Source organism: Sminthopsis crassicaudata, chromosome 1 (assembly GCF_048593235.1).
Source record: "Sminthopsis crassicaudata isolate SCR6 chromosome 1, ASM4859323v1, whole genome shotgun sequence".
NCBI classification, from domain to species: Eukaryota; Metazoa; Chordata; class Mammalia; order Dasyuromorphia; family Dasyuridae; genus Sminthopsis; species Sminthopsis crassicaudata.
The window spans coordinates 274378910-274405465 of record NC_133617.1 but is presented as its reverse complement, the minus strand read 5'-3'; the positions used below and the strand labels follow the sequence as shown (position 1 = coordinate 274405465).

Genomic DNA, 26556 nt, shown 5'->3' with positions numbered 1-26556 from the left:
TAGAGGAATTTTATTATTTCCATTTTACAGATGAGGAAATTGAGACTCAAAAAGGTTCTCATTGGCCCAAGATTATACAGGTAATGAATTTCTGATTAGGATTTGACTCCAGGTCCTCAATACCCCTCGGGGCATCTGAGTGGTATAGTGGGCTGGAGTCAGCAGATGAGACTAGGAAATCTAACTTCAGATACTTTTAGTAGCTTTGGGACCATTTAACCCTCTTTCTTAGTTTCCTCATCTGGAAAATAAACTGGAGATGACAAATTATTCCACTATCTCTGCCAAGAAAATCCTAAATGGGATCACAAAGAGATGGACATGACTAAAAAAAACTGAACAACATCATGACCCTCAGTATAGCATTCTTTTTTAGTAAAGGGTTAGAAATATTTTCTCTGTGTTTCTAAATTATCCCTGTAATAATCTTCTAATATTTTGCCAATAATCAGTTTCATGTTTGCCAGGCTATATTTTTCCACTTTATCAACTGTTTTCTGAAATCTTTGTTAATCTTCATTCCTGCAGCACTTCTCTTATTTTCCACATCAACAGCAGTGGTTCAGTAATCCCTGTTCTCAAATACTTTCAATACCCTGGTCTGGCAGGTGGCACATTGAATAAGATGTTGGGCTTAAAGCTGGGAAGACCTGAGTTCAAATCCAAGCTCAGAAACTTCCTGGCTATCTGACCTTGGGCAGGTAACTTAACCTCTGTTTGCAACTGGAAAAGGAAATGACAAACCATTCCAGTATCTTTGCCAAGAAAGCCCTATGGACAGTGATGCATAGGATACCAAAGAGTTGGACATGACTGTACAGTAACAATGGAGTTTGCCCAAGTCAGGTGACTGGAACCTATTTAAGGATCTAGTTTACGTCTATTTCTTAATTATATATTTCAATCTCATATTAACCATTTTTGTTCTTTCCTTTCCAGGCCATATATTATTCTCCTTCATAGAGGAAATAGAAGCGAAATAAAATTTGATTAGTTTTACTTCTCTTTGTTATCATCCTAGTCACTTAAACAGGAATTCTCTCTCTTCTTTAATCTTATTTTTAAATTCTACTTAAACATTTTCTATTGTTTTGCACTTAAATTTATAGGATCACTCCATTCTTTCTTAGTTCTCATTTATGTATTTTTGATTCTGTTTGCTTTCTATGTTCATTTAAAAATAGGTCATCAAAAAGTTCCCACAGGTCTTTCAGTGTTCTTAGACTCTTTAGCCCTTTGTCATAGATGTAATTTGTAATTATTATTAGAGTTTCACTTTATAGAGCCTCCCATCTCACTTGAAGTGAGAGATCCCTTTTAAAATCATAGACCAACAGATCCTATCAAATTTATATCTAAATATTTTAAAATCTTTTTAAAGTCAAATAGTTTTTTCCCCTTTAAGCACAGTTTTGAATATGCCAGACAAATGAGTTTTTCATCATTTATGATGAATAATAAGTTCCCCAGATTCTCCTAATTTCTAGTACTCTTGATAAGTTCCCTCTTATTGTACAAAATCAAGTCCAATTCAGCAGGTAGCTTTTTAATTTATCATATTTTGAGAGATGAAATTAGTAGCAAATCTAAGTCCTGTGTTGTTTAAGTATTCTAAACTTTTAATAGAGACATACAGCATTTTTAATTGAAATCCCCTAAAACCACTATGTTATATCTGCCAGTTTTATTATGCACATTAGGAATTTCTTATTCATTTCCTGTAGCTTTTTATGTAGTAATATTCCCAACATATCATTTCTATTTCTCTTATTTCAAATGCTCTTCATTGTTTTTTCTCCAAATTTATGCATTTCTAAAGTAAGTAATTATTGTATATTTTTTGAATATTCATTAACTTCTGTTCTCATGCCTCAGTGGCATGGAAGTGACTTTGGGTTCTGAAATGTGCTATAACTATTAAGTAAGGTAAGTCTTATCAAGCTAAAAAGACTAATAACCTAATGAATTGTGTGTCTGATCCTTGAAGACCAAACTAGCTAAGTCTTCTGAAGTTCATTAGTAGGTTGACTGCAATGAAATTTTAAAACAATTCTTTAAAAAAAAATTCTTTTGAGTCATAGATGGATTGAGTCCATCTATCAGTGAAGGAAATCCTCAGTCCAAGGAAATCATAGATCCTAGAAGTATTGAATTACCCTTTTTTGACTGGAAAATTCTAAGTTTTTCATTACCTCTTTGGATTCTCCAGTTCCCTTTTTATTTTCTTAGCTATTTACTTCTCATAGCTTCTTTTCTCTACCTTCAGCTGGCTACAATTATAAAAATACAAGTTTTGTTCATATATTCTGTTCATATATCTTTCACTTTGCAGCCTGGATCTTCAAAATCTCTAGAGAGTATTTCATTATTATTTTTTTTTAATTCTTCTTATTCATTTACATGTGAATCACCAGAAGATACAGTCTTTCATTCTGATAAGTTTCAAGAGGATATATATCATCTCATTCCCAAAAGAATACTTTCTAAATGTTTTTATATAGTTTTACTTATGTCCATTTCTACAGGGAATTGCCTCTGTCGTCACCTTGACACATTTCTTCTTAATGCAGTAACTGAAATGAAATCTTGCCTCTTGGTGGCAACTCTGGATCCTCCTTATGCTGTAATAATAATGACTGACACTTTAATAGTTTGTTTAGTTGAACTTTTAGTTTGTAAAAGTACTTAATATAATTTTTCTCATTGGATAATTTCTTGAGAGGATTAGAAGCTACTTCATTCTTAAGAAGTCTGTGGGAACAGGTTTGTTTTTTCCTTTATTTTTCTCCTGAATTAAAGAATATTTATTTCCCCAGATTAAATGGAAAGTCTTGTACCTTCTGTAATGTAGAGACCATTTTATACTTGATATATACATAAATCTTGCTTTCTTTCTGGAAGAAATTCAAATCTTGGACTTGCATATTCCATAGAGCCTTGTATATATTAGTGATCAATAAATATTTAATGAATGTGCAGTAAAAGGTATATATATTGAAAAAAAATGGAATTTTTCTCCTTGAGCCTTAATGTACAAAAACATTATCTTTTCTTACCAAGATCCTTGTCTCTTTAATATTTCTTCTCATCCTTGAAAATAAGGATTTTTTTTCTAATCGTATTCCCAGTACCTATTACAGATTATAGTAGATTCTTAAATACTTCTTGGTTGATTGTAGATTGATCTATGATCTAGAATATCTTTTATTTCAGATGAGAAGATTAATTAATATTTGATTATAATTTTTTTGACACTTGCAGTCTTGCCTTGCTATCTCTAACTTAAAAAAAAAAAAATATATATATATATATATATATATATATATATATATATATATATATATATATATATGTATATATATATATTTTTTAATTGGGATAAAATGGGGCAGCTAGGTGGAGCAGTGGATAGAGCACCAGCCCTGAAGTCAGAAGGGCCTGAGTTCATATTTGGACTCGGACACTTAACACTTCCTAGCCATATGACCCTGGGCAAGTCACTTAACCCTAATTGCCTCAGCAAAAAAAAAAAAAAAGAAAAAAATTGGGGATAAGAATTGTGAAGTCTATCTAATCGGTTGCGTTTTCTACCATTTCATTTTCCTCCAATAAATAATTCCTCTTGAATAGTGAGAATATGCAAAAATGGAACCCTTCAGCTTCCCTCCAATATAATGCAAGTAGTAGTAAAAACTTTTTGGTTCAAAACCTAAAAAATCCTCATGACAAAGAGCTTTAAAATCTTATTTTAATAAAATCATAGATGTATTTGAGGTGTCATTGTTGCTAATTACTACCACAGATGTAGTTCACTGTTTCTCTACACTTTCTTTTCCTGTGTAATTCTTGTCTTTTTTAACCTATGCATTCTTGGAAAAAAATCTTGCCCAACATATTGAGCATCTTCTTGTTCTGTGTCTTGAAGCTACCAAATCCAGTTGACCTATCCATCTATTATCTCTAATTCTGATTGCTTCACTATCTCATATCCTATTCCTGTACCCTATTCCTGTATACAAAATGTGTGGAGGGTCACAGATAGGGGGGAACTCTGAGTGAGGTATAAGACTTTTTAGTCCAGTGGAACTCTGCTGATGTGTCTGGTTTGGTTCCCCATCGCCCCTAGGGGCATCTTGGCCTTCTTGAGAAGTCAGGGAGCATGACAAGCTGTGTTGTAATTAAAGCAGAGTTCCACTGGACTAAAGGGTCTTGTACCTCACCCAGAGTTCCCCATTATTTGTGATCTACTACAAAAATGCTTTTGATAATACATTGGTTTATACCTACTATGCATCTGTCTTATTTTCCTTGAATTACTTAAATTCTTATGAGACTGTGGTATCCTAGAACTTATAACTTTGTAATATTTCTGGAAAAATATGTGTATTAAAGAGGTAGATGGACTTCTTTGCAGTATCAAGCAGTTTGAGGTAATTGAAAGCAGTTTGCCAAATATAGTCTCCTTTGTAAAATGTGCATATAAATAGTATTTATTCCTAGAGTTGTCTTGAGGATCTAATGAGATAATAATTATAAAATGCTTATAAGCACAGTGCCTGGCACATAGTAAGCACTATATAAATATTAGCTATACTAATTATTTAGCTTTCAATAATAAGCAATGATGTATCTCAGATGTTTGTAATAGGCAAAATGTTGCTCATTTGGTAAATTACAAATATTAATATGCATGTTTTTTATTTTGATCATATAAATTTACCTCTTGTTTATTCAGTATATTTTAGTTTTATAATTCACTTTTAAATAAATAACGCAGAACTCTCTTCTTGATTTTTATTTCTAGATAATAGAATACTTATTACAAAGTAGTGTTTTCCTCATTGTAAGATTTATTTTATTGTCCTTTTGCCTTGTTAGCATAATTTTTTTGAAGGCATTCGGGGTTAAATGATTGAGTCACACAGCATCTAAGGCTGGATTTGAATTCTAATCCTTCTGATTCCAGGGCTAGTATGCCATCTTGTTAACATAATTTTGAACTTGAAATATTTATATATTTTCTTCTAGAGTTCTGGTTTGACCTTTTTAAATAAAACATTTATTTTCAGCAATTGTAAAAAGTTAAGTTTTAAAATAATTTGTATAATTTCTAAAATTTAAAAATTCTTAAAATCCTGTTCCACCCCATTTTTCCCCTATTTTTAATTGTGCACTATCACTTCTTAGGACTGATAATTCTATTAAAAATCATTGGAATTCTACTATGCGAAGAAAAGTGGAACAGGAAGGCTACTTACAAGATGGAATCAAATCGGAGCGATCCGCTTCATCAAAACTTCAACACAAACCTTGTGCGACTATGGACCATTTGCAAACCCAGAATCAGTTTTACATACCTGTTCAGGCACATATTTTTAATATCTTTACTTTTTAAATGGTTTAGTTGCTATATAGGAAGAGATTTGTTTTCTTAATATTATTGGTCCAATATTGCAAGTCCAATATTATTTAATAGTATTGAAAAGAGAATAGATATTTTAAGTTTCCAAACTGAGAGGGGGGAGGGATTAAGAAAGTTGTAAAAGAGATAAATGCTACAGGTGATAATCTTAGCTAGATATTAGTGGATAGTTTTATTTTTAGTATGTTTTTCTCATAGACAAATATTATTTTAAATTTGCCCCCTTATTTAAAGCTTTGATCTTACCTAGTTAAAAGTGGTATGTATATATTGTAGTTCATTTGATCTATGTAGGATGGATGAATGATAGGCAAATTTGACTTATAGTCTATATAAACTGTATTTTAGTCTTGATGGCATCTCACCTTATCTCTAAATATCAGGTTTTATGAATATCTGGCAAGGGTTGGGAATACCAGTTCAATTTAGTCAGCAACTGATTTCTTGATTGAATGTTTCCCTTCCCACATAACTAATTGCTTGATTGAATTTAATAAGTCATTTTTTCAAATTGGTTTGTAAATTTACTGAGACAGTTCAACAAATTGGGGAAGTTCCTAAAGCCCCTTAAATTGCATAACTACAATAATATTCTACTTAGCATTTGATAAATAAATCTCTCTGGGCTTCAGTTTCTGCATCTGTAAAGAGGAGATTTGTGAATTAAAGCATATCTAATATCCTACCTTTAAAATTTTAGAATATAAATTTTTTTCTTATATAATCCTTTCTTGATATCTGTCAATCCATAAGATAAAAAAATAGATGAAGTCTAGACTGAAGTGTTGCCTTCTGAAAAATGAGATATCAGTGGTAATTAGAGTTGTTCTATTTCATCAGATTTATATTTTTATTCTTTTTAGTAGAAATAAAGTTTAGCCATAATTTATGAAAGAAATTTTAGAGGAAAATGATATATTATTTTATAAAGATAAAGATAATTATAAAAAATAGATCTCTGTTGAAATCCTTTTTAAAATAGTAAAGAAGTAACATTGGGTTCCTGGATCTAAACCACTTGAGCTAAAGCTCAGATAAGTACTACAGGGTTGGAAAGTCCTTCATATATGCACTAGGCTAGCTAAACACCAGCAGGTTATTACTTTAGGTAAAAACTACTTATGCTAAAGTATAGAGTTGCAATCTGAGCCCTTGAAATCACAGATATTTTGAAGTAATAAAGTACATAAGTAGTAATTTATTAGTTCAGACATTTAAGTTTAATATTATTTATATTTTATGTACACTACTTTGCCCATAGACACATATTTTATTTTCTATTCAAGTCTTCTTTATTAGTATGAATTGATATTATTCCTCAATTAGATTTAAACTGATATATCCTATTCCTTTACTAGATTAAAACCTGTATATCCTGTCCTTTACTTAGATTCAAGCTTATATGTTATTCTTCAACTAGAATGACAAATATGCATTTGCTAAATAAAGTATTAAACAATTACTTTGTATATGCCAGTATTATGCTAAGCTATTAAAGAAATTAATTGAATTTAAGAAAAAAGATACAAATAATTTAAAAAACCATAATTGGAGATAAGAGTTTGTAGATTTTAATTTAAAAAACTCCCACAATCCTATTTGAAAAAAAATAAGAGGCATTTGAAACTTCATATGGAGGAAGGACTATGTATAGCAAGTAGTCATATGTGTTAGCCATCAAAAAAGTAAGAAAGAATCCATAAATAAATTCCTTTGGAATCTAGATAAGTTAAAAAAAATTCATATATATATATATATTCTCTTTTGTTGCAATAGATTCTCCAATAACTCCACAATGATTAGAAAAGGTGTAGGGGAAGTAAAAGAAGCCTCAGTTAATGTGTTATCAGAGTGTCTATAGTGCTATATATTTCTACTGGTTTCCTTCAAGCATTCGGACAAACATTCCTTTAAATATATGTTTTTAAAACTTATTTCTCTCTATATTGGGAATGGAATGGGGTGAAGCCTTGTCTCTAGTCTTTATCTTTTCAGCCTGACCTCTTCTTAGTGATATAAGCATATTCAGTCCCTATAAATTTTTGGAATGCTAGGTTGTTGCAGGATTCCCACCTTACCAAAATGGGGGCTTTTCAAAATTTGTGGTGGAAGAATAACATGAATTTGTGTAAAGGTAAAATTTGCTGATTTGGGCCAAAGACTGACCTCAGATCTATCCATTAAATCAAGGAAAGGTTTCAAAAATCTTTTCTAACATACGTTCTAATTTAAGGACATAATTTTCAGAAATCATGAAATTCAAGATCAAAAGTTAAAATTGCATATTTTAGACCTCCAAATAACCTTTTTTTTTTTTTTTTTACTTCCATTGACTCATTCAGTAAATTAATTTATCAAAATGTTCTATATTGGTGAATTGTAAAGGTTCAGTTAATACATAGGAAATAATTGGTTAGAAACTTTGAGAGTTTTTCCCCAACTTTTAATCCTGATATTTTACAGTGATAGTTTGTTTATTTTTTAATGTTAAAATGTATGTAATGTATTAAGAAATCTAATGTGATTATTTTTAGATCCCAGGCTATCAGTATGTGTCACCAGAAGGCAACTGTGTAGAACATGTTCAGACTTCTTCTGCATTTATTCAGGTAGTTTTTTTTTTTTTTTTTTAAAGGAAAGGATATACTACTGTTTTTGCAAATCTGATAGAGCTCATTTTCTCTTCTATATAACCAGCATAGTATACCATCTCTGCCTAACTTGAGGATTGGTCAAAGGAAGTAATGTGAAAGTGTTTTAGAGAGTAAATTTCCCAATAAAAAATTTAAAAATATTATAATATTTGAAAAACTTGAGAATTCCTTTTTTTTAAAACTTGTAAGTAATTGAATTATAAAAATATTTTTGCTCGAGATCAGTATATTTATTTTTTACCAAAAGCTGTGATATTTTATTGGTATAAGGAACTCCCAGTAAGGAAATATATGCTGCACCAATCAAGATTAGAAACTGCTTCAAAATAAATAATATGAAAGAGTTTTTTGAGTAAATGTTAAATTAAATGACTTGCCCAGGCTTACATTGCCACTGTATGTCAGGGTAATTGAATCCAAGTATTTCTGATTTTTGAGATCAATTCAAATTATCTTCTGTGTGTTTTCTTGCAATGGCATACATCTCTTATTAGTAACAGAAGTAGTTACTACTACAACAGTAGTAACAGAAAACAGCTTAAAATAAAAAAAAATTAAATTCACTATAATGTAAAAAAAAATTTTTTTAAATTAATGTAGTTGCTTCACCTTGGTAACATTGGTTTGCTCATTTTAAATATACCTTTTCTTTAATGTGTAATCTGAAAACATTTACTAGTATTCTGCTATAAAACCTAGAACAATTAGGTTTAATTGGTTAAATTGGCTTTCTAAGCATCCTGAAGATAATTCTGAAAATAATGTGGAACAGGCAGTAGTGTAACTATAGCTATTTTTATTTTGCTATTTCCTTTCTTCTTTTGCTTTTGTTAAATACTCCTTTCAGCAGCCATTTGTTGATGATGATCCTGATAAGGAAAAGAAAATAAAAGAGCTTGAATTGCTTCTTATGTCAGCAGAGAATGAAGTTAGAAGAAAGCGAGTTTCATCGGTAAGGAGTAACCTTGTATGGGTTAGAAATGGAGTCTTTAACTTCTTTATAGCCTTTTTTTTTTTTTTCTTATATTCTAATGGCAATGTCAGCAACTAGAAAATATGACAATAAATTTGTATTCATATTTAAAAACAGACTAATAGCTCCTTAAATTCTCAACATTTGGGATAGATTGCTTGGTTTTCAAGGCAGGGATATGATAGAAAGAGTACTGGCTATGCAGTCAGAGAACCTGAATTCCAAACCCACTTCCTATCTCAAATTCAACATATCTAAAACACTTCCAAAATGGAACACATCTTTCCCCTAAAACCTTCCCCTTCTTCCAAACTTTCACAATCACTTCCAGTAACTTAGATTCTCAATATCAACTTCATTCTAAATTATTCATTCTCTTACCCCACATATATAATCAGCTGATCTTTCAATTTCTGCCTTTACACCTATCATTTCCAATTCCTCCTCTCTCTACTTATACAGTCATCTTAGTTTAAGTCCTTATCACCTCTTACCCATATTATTATGAAAGCTTTCTACTTAATTGTGTGTGACTTTGGTTATGTTATATAACTTTCCAGCCTCAATTTCTTTATTTGGGAAGTGATTAATTTGGATTAAGTGATTTCTGACAATCACAACTCTAGATATATGACTTATGATATGAACCTCTTTATGTATACTTCTCAACAATTCTATGGTTTCAAGAAAGCTAGCTGGTGTAATAAATATTAAAAATATAACCTCTTTGTGCTATTATAAGTTTTATAAGAATTTTTTTGGGTGTACTTTTATTGCTGTTTCTGTGGATAATATAATCATCCTTTCAATCCCTGAGATTCAAAATCTTGAGCTTACCCATGACTCTTCTCTGTCCCTCAACTAACTTATTCATTCAGTTTCCAAGATTTGTCAATTCTTTCTTCACAATATTTCTTATATCAGGCTATTTATCCTTATTCCCACAACTTCAATCTTCAACAACAATAAAAAAGCATTCATTTATTACCTGCTTTGTGACAGATACTGTGCCAGATGCTAAGGGTACAAAGAATGAAAGAGTCCTTCACAAGTAGCTTTCTTTCTAATGGGGAAAATAAATACACATATAACTATGTACACAATAAATGTAAAATGAATACATAAAAAATACAAATAAATTAAGCATGGAGTTTGGGAGGGAAAGCATTAGCCCCTGGCCAAATCAAGTAAAGCTTCTTGCAGAAAGTGGTGCTTAATTCAGTCATTTTCAGTCATGTTCAACTCTTAGTGACCTCATTTGGGGTTTTCTCGGCAGAGATATTGGAGTGGTTTGCCATTTCCTTTTCCATCTTATTTTATAGATGAGGAAATTGAGGCAAATAGGGCTTTAAGACATGCTCAATCAAAATTTAAGAAAAAAAAAATGTGGTGCTTGAGCTGTGTCTTAAAGGAAGAAATGGAGGCTGGGGCAAAACTAAGGAGTGAGGACCTTCTAGGCAGGAGGGACACTTCATTGCCATTGCAAAAAGATGAAAGCTGGAGGGTCTCAAGTGAGGAACAGATGATGTACCAATTTATCTGGATTGCAGAATATGAGAGAAAAGGAGAAGAAAGTAATGTCCATTAGAACCAGGTAATGAAAGGCTACAAAAGTTAAACAGAAGAGTTTCATCCTATAGCTAATTTAGTTAGATTTAATTTGGTCAGATCTATACTTAATGAGAATTGTTTTGGCATCATTGATAGAATTAAATAGTTTGATGAGAAACATGAAGTAAGGGAAATTAAGTAGAAAGCTTTTATAATAATCGAGGTTAGAGGTGATAAGGACTTAAACTAAGATGATTGTATAAGTAGAGAGAGGAGGAATTGGAAGTGATAGGTGTAAAGGCAGAAATTGAAAGATCAGATGATTATATATGTGGGGTAAAATTTAGAATGAAATTGATATTGAGAATCTAAGTTACTGGAAGTGATGGTGGAAGTTTGGAAGAAGGGGAAGGTTTTAGGGGGAAGATGAGTTCCATTTTGGAAGTGTTTTAGATATGTTGAATTTGGGATAGATGGTAGCTCAAGGAAGATTAAGAGATCTCTTAGTTCTTACAGATAATAGTTAAACCTATTCCTTTTTCCCTTCCTCCATCTCCTTTTTATAATTTTTTTTTTAAACATGGGTTTTCATCCCATTTCTTTCCCTTCCTCCTCATTTTTCAGATGTCATCTCATACTCTCCTCTTACACCCAAGTGTAAGGCCAATTCTTCTATATGCATCTTTGATCCTGTTACCTACCATCTTTTCCAGTAGATTGCTTCCACTATCATTCCCATGTTTTCTCTTATGTTTGGTCTACTCCTTTTTACTGGCTCCTTCCCTTGCTGTTTACAAATACATTTATCTCTCCTATTTAAACTCCCTTCTCCCCCACCCACACAGCTTTAATTGGTCCTACCATCTTGGCTTAGGTATCATCATTCTTTGTTTCTCTCCCATTTTGGTTAAATTTCTTGAGAAAAGTATCTGTAAACATTGCCTCTACTTCTTTTCCTTAGTTTTTTCTAAATTCTCTGTAATCTGACTTCTCATTTTGTCATTCAACTACATCTGCTCTCTTTAAAGTTAGCTTGTTGCTAAATCTAATGGACTTATTTCAGTCCACATAATTTTGACAGCTATAGCTTTTGAAACCGTTGATCACCTCCTGAGCAGTGTATTTGTTATTTTTGGATTCAGTGACACTGTTTCTCCTATCTGACTTCTCCTTGGTCCCCTTTGCTGGTTCTTTATCCCTACCTACTAAGTCATACCTACTAAGAATAAATTCCTGCCAAAACTCTGACCTGGGCCATTGGTTTTCCTGATAGTTTTAGGCTTCCCTGGCTTTCTTTGGGACCCAGTTTAGATTTTTACTTCTGAGGAGTCCTCTTTGGATCTCCTCTAGCTGCAAACATTTTTCCTTTGAAATTACTTTCTATCTGTTTTATACATATCCAATCTTGTATATTTCATTTCTCCCATTGCTAAGTGATAGTAGAGTATTTGCCTTCTAATTGGTACTCTTGCTTCTAATCGCCTCTTTGTTGGGGAGAGGGGTTTAATTTTTTCCCCCATTGCTTTCAATCAAAAAAAAAATTATAAGCTGTTTTCCCCTTAAAACATTTTTATATACAATGGACAATAAAAAAATTGCTAAACTGATTCTCCATTTCATACTGCTTGTTAATTATTAAAAACAGATAATAAATTCTACAAGTTAGCATTCAAAACTGTCTTGCTTATCTGCTCATTCTGTTCTCTGCATTTTAAAAAATGTTGCAGTGGTCCTCTTTTTTGCATCACTATTGCCAACTTTTCTCTTGTTCTTAACTTTTCTCCTTGTTAAAACTTGAGAGGAAAAACTCCAAAGCCTTGTAACAAATAAGAATGCTAAAGGAAAACAAGTTCATATTAGTGGCTGTGGACAAGAATGTATCTCTCTATATGTGTCCTCTGTGTCAGAAAGTATCATGTATCATCATAGATCTTCAGGAGACATGGTTGGTCATTGTTGTGGTCAAAGTCCTTTCAAGGTTCTTTTTTCTTTACAATATTTTTGAACTTGTATACTTTTTTCCCCTAGTTCCTCTCATTACTTTCTGCATTAGTTTTTACTAGCCAGGATTCTTTGAAATAATCTCTTGTCATTTCTTTAGGCACAATAATATTCATTACATTACCCTGCTATTCTCCAATTGATGGGCAATCCATTAGATTTTAATTTTATTTTTCCTTTGAATTCCCTCCTTCAGGATCAGGTAGAATGTTTTGCTTCTAACTATTTCTTTCCTGTTATTTTTCTCCCTCTTAATGTTCCTTTCTTCTTTCCTCCTCTGCCCAACATTCTTGCTTTTTAATCTTCTTTTTTGTTTGCTTATTTTTTACACCAAACTATGATTATCCATATGTATATTTAACCTTTTGTTTCAGATAAGTGAGATCCATTTGATGCTTATTTCACTCACCCCTTCCTCTATGTTTATATCTTCCTCATATATATCAGGAAAAATAGCAAGTTCTATTCCTTTCTTTCAGCTTTCTACAGGAGTATGTATGTTCACTTTACCTTCCCATTATCCTCAGAACAGAAGTAATCCACCTTAGATCCTCTGTTTTTCTCATTTAATTCCCTTGATATTTTGTGAAGACATTAAGGTTTTGCTGGAACACTTGTTTCGTCTCCTATTAGAATGTTATCACTATATTACTGTCTTATAACTTCTGTTTTTTTCTTGACTCTCATGTTTGTATTTTGAAGTTTCTTTTCAACTCTGGTCTTTTTAATCACTAATGTTTGCAATTTCTCTTTTCCTTTGTAGGATTATATTCAGCTTTGCTGATTAAAATATTTTTTGGTTATAGGCCTTTTGGAATTTTGTGTTCCAAGTCTCTTATTTTAGTAGAAACTGCCTTATTGTATGAGGTTATAAATTATATGACCCTAATGGTTGACTCTTAGTTATTGAACTGCTTCTTTCTGAATATGAAATATTTTTTTCTTTAACTTAGTAGCTCTGGATTTTGGCTGTGATGTTCCTTAGACTTTTCTTTTGGGGGGTTTATTTCTTAGGAGGTGATTGGTGGGTTCTTTCTGTCCTCTGGTTCCAATAAATCTGTCCAGTTTTCATTTATGCATATATCTTTTTTTCTTTTCTATCACAGCTTTAAAGGAGGTTGATGATTCCTAAATTTTCACTTCTTGACCTCTTTTTCTAAGTCATTTGTTTTTTCATGTTGAATATCTTAAATTTTCTTCTGTTCTTTTTGTTCTCCAGATACCTTTTTTGTTGTTGTTGTTGTTTTGATTTTTTTTTTTTTTAACACACTTATACTGTCATTGATTTGTTTGGTTGATTCTAGTTTTCAGGGAACCTGTTAACTTGAGTGAGGTTGTCATTTCTCTTTTAAACTAGGTTTTCTTTTCAATTTTTTCTTTAGAAACTTTATTTCATTTTTAATCTTTTTTTTTTTCATTTCTTCTAGGTATTTCTTGTAGTTCTTTAGGAAAATTGATTTTTTTTTCCTTGAGTGTTTGCGGTTATAAAGTTAGTTTCTTCTATTTTAAGTGTTTCTATAAGAATTTTTCACTTTGGTGGGTTGAACATTATTTTATTTCTCTAAACTTAGTGCCTTAATTGGGCATTTTTGTGCCAGGGTTCATAGCCTGTTTCATTTTTGGATGAGGTGAACTCTCCATGTTCTCACATTAGGGACTCTTGGGTTCTTGTATGTTTAAGGTTCAAATGACTAGATCAGGATCCAGTGCTGTTTGACCTTAATTAATCCTTGGCCTATTTTGATCTGAAAAGTATTATGCTTTTGATTTCTTCTAATCCTATGGACTTCAAAGGTTTCCCCCTTAGGGCTTTCTTCAAGGCTCTCACTCTTGCTGGTGATCACTATCCTACATAATGCATGTATCACTGGAACATTTCTCATCATCATGGAGGCTACCTGTTATTTTGCTTGTGTTGGCACTGGTTTATCTGTCTTGTGTGGAAAAAAAGATATTTATCTTTATTTTCACAGATACTCCTAGTTTCGCAAAAATTTAGCATTTCCTTCAGTTGAGAGTGTAGGCATTCTAAGTGGGAGGCCTTGACACAAAAAAAGGTCAAAACCCCTTGAATGAAAATATTACTTTGTTCTTGAAATTACTTTAACTTTGTTCACATTTCTATTTACTTAACTTTGTACAAAACTCTTTTCCTTTGCCCTCTTCCATTTCCCCATTTTCTCCTCCTGAGATCAGGTATCATTTTGTTTGGTTTTGTTTTGGCTTCAGATACTTGGTGCCTTAGACATAGTAGATGTTATATATAATTGAATTGAAAAATGGAGGTAAACTGGGAGAATATAACTGTGTAAGTAATGCAAAATCATTAATATTTTGAGGCTTTTTGAAAACTTTTTTAAAAAGAAATTATTTTGTATGGATATTTATTGAATATTGCATACAAATAAGAGAGAAATCAAACATTTGCAGAGAGGTTAATAACTTCTGAACTCTGGATAATTGAAATCATAGCTTGATGTTGTAAGCTTATATGACTGATGGGGGTAGTATTAGAATCCTAGGAATATACATTTATTCTTTAGTGACTATATTAGAATTGTAAAGAAGGTTTGAGTTTATTAAAATAATTATAAATGTTTATCTTAATTATTGGTTTGGGATTGTGATTAACAATAATCTATTTTGAACCACAAAGCTCAGTGATGGGGTGATTACAGGGAATAAGATTATGGACTATCACTAGGTAGATGTTGAAACAACACAATTATTAATTTGACATCATGAACTAACTGGTGATAGATAACTGGACTCCTAAAAACAGTAGATATTTAGTATTTATTGAAAATAAAATTTTCATTAAAATATTTTATTACTAATAATGTGCCTAAAATATAGTAGGCCCTAATTAAATGTTTATTGGATTGGAATGTGTGATTGTGGGGAAAGCACACTATATTTGAAGTTGCAAATTATAGGCAACTAGATGAATAAGATAGTAACAGACGGGGGCAGCTAGGTGGCGCAGTGGATAGAGCACCAGCCTTGAATTCAGGAGGACCTGAGTTCAAATGTGGTCTCAAGACACTTAACACTTCCTAGCTGCGTGACCCTGGGCAAGTCACTTAACCCCAGCCTCAAAAAAAAAAAAAAAAAAAAAAAAAAAAAAGATAGTAACAGACCTGTGATTTTACTGGAAAAGGAACTGCCACTAAAGAAATTTCCTCTACTTGTGCAAATCTGGACCTTCTCTGCAATTTATAGTCTTAGAGAATTGCCAGAGGGAAGCAGAGCTGGCATTGGGCAGTCCAACTAAAACCTCGTAACCTCCTGCCTCTGAAGTGGACTTGTTTTCCATTACATAATGCTGCTGCCTCTGTGGGTGAATGGAAGAATTTAAAATGTCATTATCTCTAAACCACACCAAAATTTTGAACTTATTGAGGAAAAAAACTGCATATTTGACTTGACATTAGTCTTATTCTGATATTTTTATTTATTTATTTATTTTTCTGAGGCTGGGGTTAAGTGACTTGCCCAGGGTCACACAGCTAGGAAGTGTTAAGTGTCTGAGACCAGATTTGAACTTGGGTCCTTCTGAATTCAAGGCTGGTGCTCTATCCACTGCGCCACCTAGCTGCCCCATATTCTGATATTTTAAATAATAATTTGCACTTTAACAAAACAAAACCATTATTACACAAATTCTTATTAATTAACCTGATATCTAAAATCCACTATTGTTATTTATTTGGTTTAAGAATATTTGGATTGAAATTTCCTCAAGAAAAATCATTCCAGAAAAAAGGGTAGATAGGTTCTATTTACTTCAAAGATATTTCTTTTTAGGATTAATTTGTAAAATAATTCTTATTTCCCATCATTTAAATAGAGTAGGTTTTTTTTTCCCCTTCTGATCTCAGGGAAAATGTCTATATCCATTTTTTTTTTATTAAAATTCAGTTGTAAAAGGTCTTGAATCCAACCCATTCCATACAATTAATAGACATGTTGGGCTATACTTTGCCAGTCTACATAATTATCCTGCATATTTTAGCATAAGTATACTTAGATTATAACTGTATGTTGTTTCTTGAGTTTAGCAAATCTTTCTGTTATGTTGCCATTACCTTTTGTACTTTTTTAACCCCTTTATTGATGTTAATACTATCACTAATTCCAACCATTTGGCTTCTAGGAAAAAAAAAATCAATTTAATCATTCAAGCATTTCATTATGTTTTATCCGTACTAAAATAGATTAGTTAGCTAAAAGGGAAAGAGATAGTTGGGAAAACATAATTCTATTTAAGTTGGTAGCACTCTTAAGACATAATGGCTGTCTGTTTGGCATGAAATAGGCAATTAGAAAAAAATTAACTGATGGAAGTTTTGAGGAGAAACTGCAAAGATTAGAGAAATTAATATTGAATTTATCCAAATATCAATTACTGATTACTTTGAAGCTACTTGGCTGTGTTAAACTTGGTATAAGGATAGTGTGTGTGTGTGTGTGTGTGTGTGTGTGTGTGTGTGTGTGTGTGTGTGTACACACACACACACACACACACACAAGCAAAGTGCTGTGAATTAGAATATTTTTGTAATGTTGGTGAAGAACATTAGTAACATTCTTTCCTACTTTATCCATCAACATTTTAGATCAAAGTTATTAAAATGTTTTGAAACTTAATTTTATATATGAAATTGTATAAGATAGTACCCTTTAAAACAGTCCTTGAATTAATTGGTCTTTGAATTTGTTTCATTTTTGATGCTTAAGAGAACTATCATTGAATCTTTCTTAAGTCCTCTGAAACTTCTTTTGGCAAATCATATTGAAAATCTGTTAAGAAATGTTGAAATATGAATCCACATTTATATAGGCTAAAGCAAGCCATTAAAATTATTTTTGATCAACTTTGCCTTCTGAGTAGCTTTCTAGACTGTGGGAAAAATAGGAAATTCTATATTTTGTATGCTGTTAAGGTCCGTCTTGATAGAAAATTTAATAGAAAGCATGTTTTTTATAAATTTTAAAAAGTATTTCATTAACAGTAACATTTAGAGAATTGACAATTTATTAAAATTGTTTTCTTTGATGCTGATTTTGGAGAACAATGATAACTTAATGTAAATGATATACTCAAATAAAGAGGAACTTTATTTGTTTTAAGAGGAACTTTTTGCTTTAAATCCATATGTGTTAGATACATGTGCATTTAAAATCACAGATATATAACAGTTATTTATTTTGTATTTTTAGCAGACGGGAAGCTTTTCTAGCTGGTCCGGTAGTTTCCTTATGGATGATAGCATGTCTAATACTCTAAATAGTCTTGAGGAGCAAACTAGTGAGTTTTATAGTATGGATGAAAATCAGAATGCATCTGCCCAGCAGAATTCACCCACCAAATTCCTGGCTGTGGAAGCCAATGCAGTGTTGTCATCTCTACAGACAATTCCAGAATTTGCAGAGACATTAGAACTCATTGAATCTGTAAGTTTGATATTTTATAATTCAATTCATTAAACAATAATCAGGTTTATTTGCAAAGGTTCCATTTAGAATAGATATTAAATTCTTATCACTGTATATTTCTCTTTTTTTCTTAAACTTTTTTGTTTGATTGTTGGTCATTGGAGGATTGTTGTTTTTCTTGTGGTTGCAATTTCAAAGCATGTTTCAAATTTTTCTAAAAATAAAATTCTGAAATTCAAACCAATGTAATAGATAATGACACACTCACTCTGTCTCTATTTCTGTGTCTGTCTGTCTGAAAATAGTTTAAAAAAAGAAGCCATAACTGCTTTTCAGAAGTTGGGAAATTTCACAAAATCAGAAATAGAAAAGAAAGGCCTTTTGAGGATCAGTATGGTGAGAGACATTCAGGCCCAGAGACATTCAGTGACCTGTGTGCCCAGGAGCATAGTGCTGGCGAACCAAGCCTTTGCCAATATTTATTCCCGAGAAGCCAAAGGACCTTGGGCAGGTCACCTCGCTTGTCTTGGTTAACTCACTTCTCTTGGTCTCTATTCCCTCATCTACAAAATTAAAAAGTTAGACTGTCTAAAAAAATGATTGCTAATTTCAAGGGACTATGGTTTCCATTTGTGTGGGTATTTTATCTCCCAACTCAGATCACAAGCCCTCCATGTTTTAGTAGAGTTTTCATGAATTCCTGGAGCCAAAAATTCATCACTGTAGCCAAACTAACCATGATGCTCTTTGAACTTAACTAGGCTGGTCTTTGTACAGCAAATAAAAAGTCTATTCCTGGGTCCATATTATTTGAAATATAAAGTATTAGCTTAAATTAGTTATTGATTAAGGACTGATTTTTATAGCTTTTATAAACTTCAGTGTCTATTGATTCCCAGGTCACTTCTTAGTACCTGTGACTGGATCTTTAAACAAAACTCAAAGAATTACGTGGTATTAAATTACAATCATATTTGAACAGTTAAAATTACTTAGAATTTACACTTTTAAAAAAGAAAAATAACGACTATTGAATTACAAAATTGATTTGCAGCTTAAATACTCTGACAAAATAGCTTATTACTGACAAATTAATTTGTTGCATCATCTTGCCATTTATTTTCCTAGGCATTGTTTTGTAGGTTATAAAAGAATAGCATTTCAAGTTTAAGCATTTGGTCCCAGAACTGATTTTGCTTTCCATTTGGAAGAGTTAAAATTCTGACACAAACTAGAGATAATTCAATCTTCCTTGACCCTTCCACTTTCTTACTTTCCCAAATAGGCAACAAACTAAAAAAAAAAACAAACAACCCAGTAACTCTTCCTACTTGACCTTCTCTAGGAAAAGGATCATACCTTTTATTCATACCATATCTTAAAGTTTAGCATTGTTTTTGATGGAAGAAATCTATTCCTCTTAATTCTTCAGGCAGATTTTCTTGTTCTGTGGGATTCTTGTAGAAAGGATTGTATTTGTAGTCTTTGACAGAACCCAAAATCCTTAATGAGTTAATGCAATCAGGTGGAAGAAAATCCTCATAGTTTCTCAAGTAGGCTTTGCCAGTGTGGCAATAGGCATTATGTGTTTCACTTTTATGATTCTGGCAAAATAAAGTAAACTACACATGAGGCTAGAATGAAATGAGACATGATAAGTAGCTACTGCTTGGGTCAATACAGAAGGATCTGCCGGAACTGTCTTTTCTAGCAGATCTCATCAGCCTCCTAAGCATGTACCATAAGTCCTTACATGCAGGCAAGCCAATAGAGTGAAACATTCTTCTGTGAAGCATACAAGAGAGATAGTTACTTGTTCATACAAAATATGGGATCATTACAAGTCTTCACATAATTTTTTATGATTAAAATTCCTTCACTATAATAATTTTATACACCTTTCTTCCAAAATAGTTTTCTTGAGCTTAGCTTGGTCTGGATTGCCAGCTGCAGTCCATTCAGTTTACTCCTAGCATCCCCAGTGAAGGGATACATTAGACTGTTGACAGCTTTATCCTCTTAACTACACAGTATGGTTGGGGAAAGGGGGAAATGGAAATTACTTGGGGAAGAGCAGATGAAGGGGAAGTGGGCTATCAAAATGCTGCTGCCAAAACTTCTGTGGTTGTCATGGATCTCAAAATCTGTGCACATACTCTGGTCTATCATTCAGATTCTGAAAGAGCTTGACTGGTCACATTAAAATAATTTACATTGCTTCTGGTGAGAGCTTCTTACAAGACAAGTGCCAAGTCTCACCTGAAAAGGGCAGCATTGCCTGGAAGGAAGGGGTTTCCATAGTGGCTCTAATTGATCACTGTCTCCCACATCATATGAAGAAGGAAAGACTCCTGTGATTATAGACAATGAAACTCCTCAGTAAAAAGGATGATTTTCTTCTTGCAGAAATTCTTTTCACTTTTTTGTTTTATGACATCTCAGATATGAATTATCACTGTATGTAGGCCAAGAAGCAACAGAGCTGGGAACATGGAACTGGTTTAATATAGGAAAAGGAATACAGGAAGACTGTTATGTTGTCACCTTATTTATTTAACTACTGTGCAGAATATATGTTGTGAAATGCCAGGCTAGATGAATCAAAAGTTGAGGTTTCTGGGGAAAATATAAACAATCTCAGATATGTAAAAAATAGCCTCCTGCTAGTAGAAAGTGAAGAGGAATTAAGAAACCTCTTGCTGAGAGTAAAAGACAAGATTGCAAAAACTGGCTTGAAATTTAACATAAAAACCCTAAGACATAACAGCTAGTCCCTTCATTTCCCGGCAAATAGAGAAGAAATGGAAGCAGTATTAGATTTTATAGTCTTGGACTCAAAGTTCACTGCAAAAAAGCAATGACAAATCTGGACAGCACACTAAAAAACAAATTACCTGGCCAGCACAGGCTATAGTCTCTGCTCAAAGCTATGGTTTTTCCATTATTAATGTATGATTATCAAAATTGGTCTATAAAGAAAACTGAACACCACACAATACTTTATTTTGAATTGTATTGGTGAAGAAGACTTTTGGAAGTTCCTTGGACTTCAAGAAGATCAAATCAATAAATATTTTTAAAAATTGAGGCTATTCACTAGAAGATCAAATAAAGAATCTGAAACACTTTGGCCACGTAATGAGAAGACAAGACTCATTGGAAAAGAGCCTTATGTTGGGAAAGATTGAAGGCAAAAGAAAAAAAAGACAGGATGTGATGGATAGTATCATGCAGAGAACTTGAACACATAGTGACATGCTAGGGTCCGTGGGGTCACAGAGTCAGACATGACTAAACAATACATTTCTAAAGTATTGAGAAGTGTATTGTATCAGGCAGTGATTTCAGATCTTCTGAACAGGAAGCTGAGAATGAGCTCATCCAGAACCAAGGAACTCCCTTTCAGATAAAGTATTTTTAACATTATTTGTTTTGATATACTTTCATACTTAGCTCTCAATGTCAGTGATATATTTAAAATATTCCAGATTGTAAAGAGGGTAAAACTGGGAACTTAAGTGATATTGTTCTTAAATAGTAAAAATATCCAACTAAAGTAGATTGTTAATGATGGAAATAAGTGCTTTTATTGACCCTTTGGGAATAAAGTCAACTAGTGTTCAAGATTATATCTAAATGTCCTATCAAATTAACTTTAATAATAACTTACTGTGTTGCAGGATCCTGTAGCTTGGAGTGATGTTACCAGTTTTGATCTTTCTGATGCTGCTGCTTCTCCTGTTAAACCCACCCCAGTTAAATTGATGCGAATTCAGCACAGTGAAGGAGCTATGGAATGTCAGTTTAATGTCAGTCTTGTACTGGAAGGAAAAAAAAACAATTTCAGTAGTGGAGAGAGTGAAATTATTCCTTCAGTATCCCCAAATGTGGCTAAGTTCAGTACTCCACCTACTATCTTAAGAAAGAAGAGAAGAATGCGAGTTGGTCAGTCACCAATTGGTGAACTCAATGATGGCTCATTTAATGATGCTGTCAATATTGCACTAAAACATACACCAGTGAAAACACTACCATTTTCTCCTTCACAGGTATAGTGTTACTTATTTAAATATTTTAGAAGTCCTTAGTAGTTGTTGATTATGCTAAAAATTGATATTGTAATCCATGGATCTAGATTTAAAAATGCATATTTAAAATTCTTGAACAACACGAGGGCTAAGTTTCCAGTCTGATTTGAACTGAGAAATCATAGAGCCACATGTTAGAATTATAAAAATGAAAAAAAAACCAAGAGAAGGCATGAAACATTTATGAATTAATTTTGTTATATATCTGTAAAGAATATTTAGTACTATGCTTTGTTTTAGAGGAAACATCTAATCTTATATATTTTAAGAGGAAGAAGAAAGTAATTTAAAATTACACATATTTGATGTATTGAAATACTTCATTGAATCTGTGATAACATTAATATGACCACTCTCTTTAATGTAACAGATTGTAACTCATCCACACATTCTCAATATTTGTCCATGCCCTATTTTAAATCTTCCATGTAGGCAAAGGAATAAACATTTATTCTGCACTTAACTATGTGCCAGGCATTCTGCTAAGCTAAAAATTCACCCATATTCTGAAGGCCTATATGTAGACCATTTTTTATTATGTGAATATTGTATGACAGGTGCCACTTAGTGTTAACATTCCTTTAACAGTGGTATGAGGATTTTCAAAGATAAAATTATTTTAAAATTGTGCTCCTCTCCCCCGCCCTCTTTTTTTTTTTTATTTTTTTTTTTAAGTTTTTCAATACATGCCCTGGAAATGAACAGCTTAATATTGAAAATCCTGCATTTACATCAACCCCAATTTGTGGCCAAAAAGTACTTATCACAACTCCTCTTCACAAGGAAACTACACCCAAAGATCAAAAGGAGAATGCAGGGTAAGTGAACATTTAAGTGTATTCAGTGTTCAGAGAAAGTGAGCAGGGACTTTTAAAGTGGTTATTCACTGAAATGGCTTTGTAATTTATGTGTTATACATTTATATAATCCCATAAAATCATTGTATTTAGGAATTTTAAAAAGCAGCTGTGTTCTTTTGTCCTATATGTTGGAAGAATTACTTTTTAAAATAGCAAATTTTTAATGTTTAATTTTTAAATTAACTTTAAATTATTAAAATAATTAATTTTAAATTTAAAAATTTTTAAATAGCAACAACTGGCAATTAGGTAACATTGAGGAGATAGATAAGATTCATTATTTAAGGAGAAGTTGGAATTAGATGACCTCTTTTGTTCTTTCAACTTTATAGTAAAATAATTCTAACTGCCCTTCCCTATTGTATTCTAAATCTTTGTAGTCAATAAAGTTTTTGTTTAAAAAAAAAAGTTAAATAATGTGAGTAAGGATATTAAAATTTTTAATGTGATTTTGATTCATCTGTTTGATAGATTTAGAACCCCAACAATTAGAAGATCTATACTAGGTACCACACCAAGAACTCCAACTCCTTTTAAAAATGCTCTTGCTGCTCAGGAGAAAAAATATGGACCTCTAAAAATTGTGGTAAGTATATATTTTTCTTCAGTCCAGATTAAATAAGTGCATGTGTGCACTCGTGAGCGCGCGCGTGTATATGTGTGTGTGTGTGTGTGTGTGTGTGTAGTGATTGGTAGGGACTTTTTCTTAGTATAAGAATGAATTATAATGGTTTGATAGGAAAAATCTAAGAGTAGTTACCAACTGTATAATGATTGTTAGTAGAAGTGTTATTACAATGAATTTTCAGTTTGCTTGAGTGATGTCATTTAATCTAGGGAAATAAAAACCCATTGAAAAAGTTTATCTTTATAAAGAGGAAATTTCTTTTCATATACATCCACACTGTATAATTTCATCACATCTGAACATATTCTTTTCTTCTCATAGTCTCTTTCTCATAGTCTTTTCTTCATTATCAGGTTGACAGCACTTTTGACCAAATTTCTTAAATTTTCTGATGGTGCTTTGTCATTATATGTCTTAGCACTTCCTTGTAAAAATAATTTTTTAAAGGTTTTGGATCATGGACAAAAACTTTCATAATGATTGATATTAGGTAATTAATTCTACCTCTGTGAAATTAAATGGAGGGGAGGAGACATGACTTAAAATACTGATTTCTTTTAGATTACTGCTTAAAATTATTCAATTAACTTGGTTAGGAAATTATATTGAGGTATATGTGACATTTGGTTAGGACTTATATTGAAAACTAGAAATACCTATAAGTAGAATAGAAATTTAATAATGCAATTTCATGGGAAGAATTGAATTAAAACAGACTTTATTTAAAATGATGGTAGATGATGCCTGTTATCTTTTAGCTCTACCTTTAAAAAAATAAAAAAAGATGAATTTTTTCTCAATGCCTCTTCCTCTAAGTAAGACTTTTTTAAAATCTCATTTTAATTTCCAGAGAGAGTTTTTGCAAGTGCTAATCTTATTTTCTTAATTGATCTACTTGAAATATTGATTAATTGAAATCTCTGTGCTATTTAATTAAAGTACTCCTTACATAGAGAACTATAATTACATTTGTCATTTTATTAAGAACCTTTAAGGAAGTTTTCTATTCCTAGTTATTAGTTGGTAGGTACAAGGTAATTTTAAAATTAGTATCTTCTCCAGAGAGATACTCAACATGGGCTGAGTAATCTTGAACAAACCACTTAATTTTGTTTAGTTTTTTAGGTTAGTACTAGAGGAAATTCATTAAGACTTTTGAATTGCAGAGAATTGAAGGCCTTCACCTAGAGTTTCTTTATCTTGGAATTTGCTCTACCAGTTAAATCACATCTCCAGTAAAAAGGTCTTCACTAAAAGTTGGAAACTCTGTCAGCTGAAGGAATTGGCTCCTTAAAGTATATAAAGCTTATAATAAAAGTATTAAGCTTTTGTAAGAAAAATGTGTTTTCAATTTGCTAATAAAGACAGCTATCCAGTGACTTTTACTTCACAGATTCAGTGAGGTTGCTCTAGCCTAAGAAATAGATTGATGAATAAAGTTGTGATATTTTTTACAAAAAATAAAGCTTTGAATTTTCCTATATTTATCCTCCTTTGCTAATTTTCTTTCTAGCTCAATTTGTATTGCATTTCCCACAATTTCCCATTTCTAAAATATTCCCATATTTTCCTTAAAAAATATATCTGGAAAGTGTGATTAGATTAGGAAATGGTGAGGTAATGTTCTCACAAAATAGATTTTATTAACTCAAAATACTGTTTCCTTTTTTTGCCAGAAAATGTAGTCCTTTAGTATATATTTTCTTCAATTTAAAAAATTCTTAGGTTTTGAGAAAATTATACAAATAGTGGTAAATTTTCAAAGGGAACTGATTGTTTATGAGAAAAAGAGTGACTTTAGTAGAACACCTTTTTATCCTTTAAATCCAGTCACAGCCACTTGCCTTCTTAGAGGAAGATATTCGTGAGGTTTTAAAAGAAGAAACTGGAACAGACATATTCCTCAAAGAGGAAGATGACTCTGCCTATAAGAGCTGCAAACAAGAGGTAAATTCAGAATGTTTTAGTATTTTAAATCAATATCCATTTTGTTCTGTAATAATTCTTCCCTCATAAATTGTTCATTCCAGCATGTTTCTTCTGTGAAGAAAGTCAGAAAATCATTAGTTTTAGATAATTGGGAAAAAGAAGAACCTGGTACTCAACTATTAACAGAAGACAACATTTCAGATATGCAGGTTGGTGAATAGCTTTTTAAATATATAAAATTTGAAACTTAGAAGAATTCTGATTTTCATGGTATTTTTGCCTATTTTTGTCGATGTCAGGTTCTGATTTGCTATTTATTAGGTAGCCAGGATTAGAAGTATATTAGAAATTAATGGTGGATGAGTGCTTTTCAATATGGAATTTTTAAAAGAATCATCAATGTTCCTCCAGTTTCATGTGCATTTGAGATACTTAAAGCTTATTACTGTCTGGAATAAAAAGCACTAAATGGCACCAGGGCTTTTCATTGCTTTTCTCCATGATATTGGTCTTAGCTGATATGCCATTATACAAATAATACAAATAAAGCTAGGGGAACATAGCATTTACTTATAGAATATTTGTCAGACTTTAGGAATGGTTAGGCTTCAGTTCTTAAGACTAAAGACAAGAAAAAGAACCATTTTAAACAAAAGAAGTTAACTCTTTCCAGGCTTATGTGTCACAAATTGTTACCTGAGGAATCAATTGTTTATTTTTATTACTGCTTACTGTAGAAGGTAAGAAATATCCAGCTTTTCGTGGAAACTTTAATTCACCATTCCCACTTCTAAGTAAGCACAAATAGCCCTGGGATATTTGCATTTCTTTTTTCTTTCCCCTTGATTTTTTTCCCACCCCCTTTATTTATTTGTCAGTGCTCCAAGGAATAAAAGTGCATTTTAAGAAATGAGTTTCACAAAGCCATACCCTAGGGTATACATGTATAGGCCTTCTAATAGGGAAGAGTTTGTTATTGTTAGTCAAGTTGTGAAAAGAAAATAATCTGAA

General features: G+C 31.9%; 1 protein-coding gene across 7 annotated transcripts in view; it reads left to right on the top strand.

Moving 5' to 3' along the window:
• Positions 1–26556, top strand: part of MYBL1 (MYB proto-oncogene like 1) — a 60230-nt gene that overhangs the window by 27494 nt on the left and 6180 nt on the right. For 3 of the 7 annotated variants that reach the window (XM_074278807.1, XM_074278803.1, XM_074278809.1), the window contains 9 exons: positions 5188–5365; positions 7957–8031; positions 8924–9028; positions 17825–18058; positions 21721–22089; positions 22804–22946; positions 23460–23574; positions 25447–25563; positions 25647–25754. In XM_074278807.1, the coding sequence (XP_074134908.1) occupies positions 5188–5365; positions 7957–8031; positions 8924–9028; positions 17825–18058; positions 21721–22089; positions 22804–22946; positions 23460–23574; positions 25447–25563; positions 25647–25754 (1444 nt within the window). The remainder of the gene's footprint in view (positions 1–5187; positions 5366–7956; positions 8032–8923; positions 9029–17824; positions 18059–21720; positions 22090–22803; positions 22947–23459; positions 23575–25446; positions 25564–25646; positions 25755–26556) is intronic. The other 4 variants (XM_074278808.1, XM_074278805.1, XM_074278806.1 and 1 more) reach the window with 3 other exon arrangements.